Here is a 6,840-nt window from a genome sequence, read left to right on the forward strand (position 1 = left end):
GTGGATGAAGTTGTTGGAGACATTTGTGGATGTAGTGTTCTGTCACTACCTACCGCACCTTCTCTAAATTACATGAAAACCAATCTTTAGAGGTGTCTCAGCAGCTTTTGAGCAGATGTAAAATTTGATTCAAATTTTACAAGCTAAAGGTTATTGCTATCAGCTTTGTCGGAAACCACGTAGAGTCTAGTTAACTGATAGATCAGTCTTTTTTTGAAGTGGTCCACCAATGTCCCATGGTTTGTATCATCCAATAAAAAAGGAAAGTCATCGTAAAAGCGAGACTTACTAAGTCCTCATTTCTTCGCACCAACATTCGTGAAAACAACTTTATTGTTGCGCTCTCAGCCTGAATACTGTTTATTAAAGACATAATATTGTATTGTAGATTATCATTGAACATATCTATAGTCCTGTCCTTCGTATCTTAAGACACTAGAGAATCCATTGCATTGTGACGTTTTCTGGTAACTCACGCATCGATGCCCTTAATTCGGCATCTAGGGCTAGGGTATTAGTATGAATAGAACTTTCGTCCACCCAATCTTGGGTCATGTGAATTGTATAAGTAGGAGCAGATTCCGACTAAAACGCGTGAACAGCCATCTTCAGTGTCCCTCACTTTTCTACGATTTACGTCGACTATGACCTTGACTTGAAATTCCCCGATTGTTAACAATTTGAGTGCTGGTCGATCTTTTCTGGGTCGTTTTGATATGATGAACCCAAGGTGTCGGAAGAAGTGAAGGCATATCGTGCACTTTCAAGAATTTATCACCACTTTTTCAATGCCAATATCAGAAGTATTCACTAGGTGAGTTGGGAGCCCTGCACACCTGGTACTATAAAAAAATAAAGAAATAGATTTAAAGTCGTGAAAATTATACATATTTTTTGACGATCCCCTTATAGACCTATTTTAGAGTTTAACTAATACCTAACAAGCAGCTTTTCTGAAGATTTGTCAGTACGGATGATCCATGTCAGGCCAGTCTTCTTCACCCAGTCATCAAGTTGCACAGCGTGTGATAACCTTTCGAGGTACGTTTGTTTCTCTCGGAGTCATTCATTTCTTGTGCGATTTCATCACACAGCAGATTGTGTCCACTACAGAGAAAACTATCACGACCGGAACCATTGCTGACTGACGGTCTTTGAGCGGCTGTGTCCCGTCGCCGTGCTTGAAGTTTTCCTTGGGCACAAGTCGGTATCTACGAGTTCGAAGTGGATGCCTTAGTTAGCGCGAAAATTCGTTCATCGACACACACTGTTGAATGTGCGCACTACTACCACTGTTTCCTGTAGTTTCGCTTAGTAGTATTCGAACGGGATTTGTCCGTGTTATTCAGGCCGGCTATTAACGATGGAACACACTTGTCACCACCTACTTCGGTAGTACTGGCACGGTGGCATACCTTTTCGTGTTTCAAACGTACAAAACTAGAAGTTTTGTCCTGGTTTGAACACCCCCTATAATAAACCTGCAATAACCATCTTTTCTGGCATGGTGTAAATTTCCCAAGTGATAACCTTACACCCTTCCTATTCATTCAGGTGCATTATGTTGGCCAACACTCGTGCCAAATCCCTCGTAGCTCTCGTTCAACGGGTCCTCGAAGGCCTTGAACGTCAACACGCTGCCGTGACAGCCACTGCGGCTGCTCGAACGAGTGACCTTGAGAAGGCCAATCAGTTTCTGCTGGACGTGCCCCTCGTCCTGAGCTCTACCTCCTTTCTCCCGGGCGGTGCTAATGCGCCCGAGGGGCTTAAAAACGTTGAAGATGGCGAAGTGGCTGGGGAGGAGGAAGATGAGGCTAGAGAGGACTCGGATAGTTCCCACGCTATGGACGTGGACAGTTCGTCAGAGTCGGAAGGAGAGGTTAAACCAGCCGCAAGGGATCCCTACGGTGTGATTGAAGTGTCGAGTTTACTGGCAGAGCGTGCGAAGCCGGAGACGGAAGTGGAGGAAGGAAAAGGAGGCCTGGGGTTCCAGTCTATTGAATCGGACGCGACAGTAGCTGTGCAGTCAGTACTACCGCCTAGGGTAACTAGGACGACGAAGAAGCTAAAGATGGCCGTTTTAGATGAATGGGGGGAGGAAGAGGAGGAGCAGGTAGTTGTACAATTGTTTTAAAATATAGGTGTGTCTTTTATTGTGCTGCGTTCTGCTTTGTACCTGACAGTGTTCCACTAAGGCAATTGGTTTAACGTAAATTTTGTTAGAGTTAGTGTAGGTCCCAGTATGAGGACAGAACTGAATGGTCACTCTTGGAGGGCTGCGGCAGTGTGACGTTTAATAGGGATAAGTTTTGCTGGCAAACTGGTTGTGTCACCGCATCTCTATGCACTAGTTGGTTTGTTCTAGATCTTGAGTGTCACGTAAATATGGTCATAGCGATAAGCAGTATCGGAATTTGTACTCATGTATGATGCGCCACGTTCGTGCAATTAAGTCATTAAGTTACGAATACACTAATATACGGGTTTTGGTGTAGTCTATTGTAGAGAGTCGTCAGTCAGTGCTCAAAGTTCCTTAACATTTCGAACTAACCATCAAGAAGGTGTCTGCTAAAAACGAAACAAAACTATCAAAGGAAAATTTCTGTGCAAACAACCAACCAATCAACAAGTTCAGATTATTAAAAAATTACAAGTAAAATATAAATTTTATCAGCCAGCAGATTTGCCTTCACAACTATATCCCCAGTGTTGCGACTAAATTGATTTTGTATCTGTAAATTTATTATTAAAAGTTCATCTACTAGCAAAATTTAAAGTTTACAACAGCAGCTTTATTTAGTTAAAAGGCAAAAAGTCCATAATCAGGTCTTTTAAACACTTCACATCTTAACGGTTCCACGAAGCAAAATTAACTTAATGACTCACACCTATGTAAAGGCGCATTTTTGAAAGCACGGGGATATCCAATTACTAGCTGAATAGGGCTTTGGCATTTATTTAACCCAGTTGTCCATCATTTCTAGGATGCCCTCTGTCAGAGCCGATATATCATTCTTTGTTCGAATAGGATCATTTCATAATATAGATCTCTTTCAAAGAGGGTAGATGCATTTTTTCTTCATTGTCTTAGGTATTACCAAGTGAGGTTCTATCTGAAATCGGGCAACTCTTTTTCACCTGTAAATACTTTCGGCCAATCCTCTATAGCCATCTATCCGCCCATTATATTCGGTGAAAATTCAACAGCCAGCATATCTTATGACCAAAGTTCTACCCAGCCCTCGCCCCCCAAAGGTTGCAGTCCCACGGTCCCTATCATGTACCATAAAGAGTCAGTCGGCTTAAATGAGGCATTTGAACTACATATTCAAGTTAACGTTGATATATCCCAATTAGAAGATGTTCTCAGGCAAACAGAACTCCTATTTTGTGTGGGATTGTGGTTTGCCGAAGAGACTGAGAGGTAAATTTACAAACTCGTCATAACAGAGAAGGGAGGCTCGTTTCTTTTAAAATGGAACTTTAGTTACTCAACTTCAAGGCTGAGAACCTTTTTAAAGCTATATTTTAGTTTTGATGGAAACATTGGTATGGTTTGAATTGGCTATTATTTTTTTTCTAGCAACATCAGTAATGACAAACTACAACTGCTCACTTCGCGCCAGAAACGAATTCAGATGTCCCCAACCCGTGGTCTCTGCCACCAATTCAATATAATATTCGACTTTTCCTATCTTTGCGCCGTTGAATTTGTCATTCAGAGCTATCTCACTAACATCCTACCTGGATTATATAGGCACGTGTTGTCATCTTTTAGCTTTATGCCGGCTGTTTCTTTTCTCAAGGCATTTAATATCCGTTTTCCTTCAACAGATCACCGCCCCTCTCAAATAACCTTCATTCCCTGATTGCGTATGAAAGTCATGCTAAGCAGAACTGGAGGGATTTGATCCTCGGGAGCTCTCCAACAGTAAGTTTCTTAAATTCTTCCAGTTATTTTGTTTGTTATTTATCGTGAGACTAGACTGCAACCTTCATTGTGTTTAACTCCAGGGCATATACATTAAATGCTCACTGTCTGGGGTACGCAATCACAAGATCACTGCTGATCTATAATTTATGCATAAGAATGCTGCTCGTTGATTATCGGCGTCTCTCAGTGCCTCCCACCTTTCTCATGCGCTAACTGCTCTCCTCCTTATTACTTTACTCCAGACTGAGAATAAGTGCCACTTCGCAGTAGCAACGCATCGTCATCTGTGTCAGGCTCTCCTCTCCTCTCGTGAACGGATGCTTATCTTTTGGCACGAAATTGCCATCTTTCTTGAGAATCAATTTCGGCCTAGTTCTGGTGCGTTATGTGTTGTGCTTACACAAAAGTTGCATGCACTGCTGACTTTGTTGAATTCCTTGTGGTTATTCGCCTTTCTGCCAGAAAATTTCTGACTATCCACACAACGTTTCTATTCTACTGACTTATTACGTGTTTTTGGGATTTTGATATATTTTAAATGAATTCCTTATGTCATTGTGTGCTTTTGCTGTAGGTAAGTGTTATGCTTACTGTTAAATGCACTACCGAGCTTTTGCGTGAATCGTTGCAAGAGCTAGCGAACTGTGTCGATGTAGAGAATTGGGATTTTGTGCCGTGACGTTGTGCTAGCTTCTCCTGATGACGTATTAAACTTCCCTGATGACTAGAAAATATTGCCCATTTCGTGCTCTCTTATTGGCGTTTAAATAATGAGCAGGTTTTGATAGTTTCGGGCTTTTCCCTGACGCAGTGCTCAAATACTTTCAAGTACTATATATTTCCTTTAGCCATAAGCAAGGAATATGGTATAATTGTTTACTTTTTCTCAAAAAAATGCATGATGAAGTCAGCACTAGTCGCTTTTAGGGCCTCAAAGACTATCCGATACCAACTTTTAAAGTAAATTTTGTAAATATTTTGTTATAATCGCATTTTATTGATGAGATAGCAGTCAATACCTTTAAGAACGAATCTTGATGACTGGATTCTAATCCTGCGTTTTGTGTAATCGTTCCCAATACCTAGTGATACCGTGGGTATGCTGTATCTAGCGCAAATCCCATTTAATGTGAATTTTACTTCATCCATCGTGCCCTAATGTTAGATGTGAATAGTTTAATCCTAGGAATTGGAGTCCTGCAACCTGTTTCCTTACAATACGGTTCGCAAAATAGCTGAATGGCCTTTATTTATGTCAGCAGAAATCAGAACTTTATTCCTAGCAGCCTAAATCAGAAGAGCTGGGTGATAACGTGATAAATAAATTTTTTAGTCATTCACTCCTAAGTCCTGCGAGCTGCTCGAGAAACGTAAGACCTTCCGGACTTCACAACTTTCTCATATTTGCACTTTATCTAAAACCTTGCGTAAAGAAGTTAGGATATGTAATACGGTGTGATCGTCATCATGAGCAGCTCTCTCGATCTAGACTTGAGGAACTTTCTGAAAAACGTGAATTTGGATCGTCTGAGGTGTGTTTATTTTCACAAATATTTTTGGTAAAGTCTGATCAACACGTGAATAGTCAGCCTCGGAAGAAGACACCACCGCAGTGTGGGTGGTTTTTTGTTCTTTTATGATACTAGCTTCGACGCCTATGAACTGACCAATTCAATTGTTGCTCTACAATTAAACAAAAATACGACAATCCTTCTTAGACAAAAAAAGAATGCGACATGATCCACTACAACCATATTTGACAGCGGTAGGAAGGAAGCGAACTAAGCACTCTATCTGACACCATGTGATGTTAGATTGAAAGCCGAAAGTTAACCGTTTTATTTGTTCTTCAAGTAAGATCAACTAAGCTGAACAAATGAGTTTTTTATTAGACTGGATCTTCTTCCTTATAATGCCCCTTTTTTCGTACAAAAATCTAGAAGTTTCGGACTTGCGAGGCCTCTTGGATAGAATTACTTCCAATTTTCAGGTGAGTGAGGCATTTTGCACGAAAAGGATAATAGATTTCTGTGGCTGACATTTGGTGCTTATAATATGCTTAATCAGGCCCCTGTAAACAATCCGTCTGTGTAAAGAATTACAACGCATTCCAAAATGCATTTCCTTGTATTTAGAGGAAATTAGGGGATAAAATAAGTTGGTTTTTGTCTGTGCTAGTAATTCGCTTTAACATTGCATCCAAAGTGTCATTCTGATGTGTCATTTCAATGGTTTCGTCAAAATTTTCCAAAAGGTCAATTGTGCACTTTCTCAAAAACAGCTAATCGGTGTGAGCTAAATGTCGACCCTTTTTGTTTTCACCATATCAGCAACTCAAAACGGAGACAGAGATGGCAAAACAGGTAGCCAAAGACGTTGGCGAATTGGCCGCAGAGAACAGCAGAACTTTTCGCCAACTCTGCGAGTTTATCCACTCCACACCCAACGTCTTCAGGCACATTCAGCGCAAGTCCCATCAGATCAGGGTGCGGTGTTTAACTATCTGATTCTGCCTGTTGTAATGAGTCATACCACTTGTCCCTCCCTCTTTTCTTTCTTAAATATTTATATTCTTGTAGATGAAACGACTTGCAGAAGCATTCTTCGTCCAAGAATTGCAAATCCCTCAACTTCTGGCCGTCTACGATCCTGCGTAAGTTGTCATAAGATCAATCGAAGTTTTACGCTTGAGTTGTTAAAGCTAACACAAGATAGCGACTAAACCTCAGCACACTGAAGAGCATGCATGCCTAAACAAGCATTTAAAGTGTAAAGTAAAAAATGGGTTTCTTGCAATTTTGATAAAAATTTGAAAAGCACAGAGATCTTCATAACATTTCATTCGATGGAAAATCACCATTAATATATATGATAAAGGTAGGGCTCTCCTCCAACTGATCGACTTT

At 40.7% G+C, this 6,840-nt stretch overlaps 1 protein-coding gene across 1 annotated transcript in view; it reads left to right on the top strand. All coding sequences in view use genetic code 11, as the record gives it.

The window, feature by feature from the left end:
• The window catches only part of EGR_04397 (Exosome complex exonuclease RRP45), a gene marked incomplete at both ends in the record, with an annotated part of 6,013 nt that extends 3,463 nt beyond the window's left edge, over positions 1-2,550 (top strand). Inside the window, 2 exons of the mRNA XM_024493646.1 lie at positions 1,555-2,113; positions 2,506-2,550. Coding sequence (XP_024351967.1) covers positions 1,555-2,113; positions 2,506-2,550 — 604 coding nt within the window. The remainder of the gene's footprint in view (positions 1-1,554; positions 2,114-2,505) is intronic.
• Between the last annotated feature and the right edge of the window lie 4,290 nt (positions 2,551-6,840).

This window comes from Echinococcus granulosus (genome assembly GCF_000524195.1).
Source record: "Echinococcus granulosus chromosome Unknown EG_S00027, whole genome shotgun sequence".
Lineage (NCBI taxonomy): Eukaryota > Metazoa > Platyhelminthes > Cestoda > Cyclophyllidea > Taeniidae > Echinococcus > Echinococcus granulosus.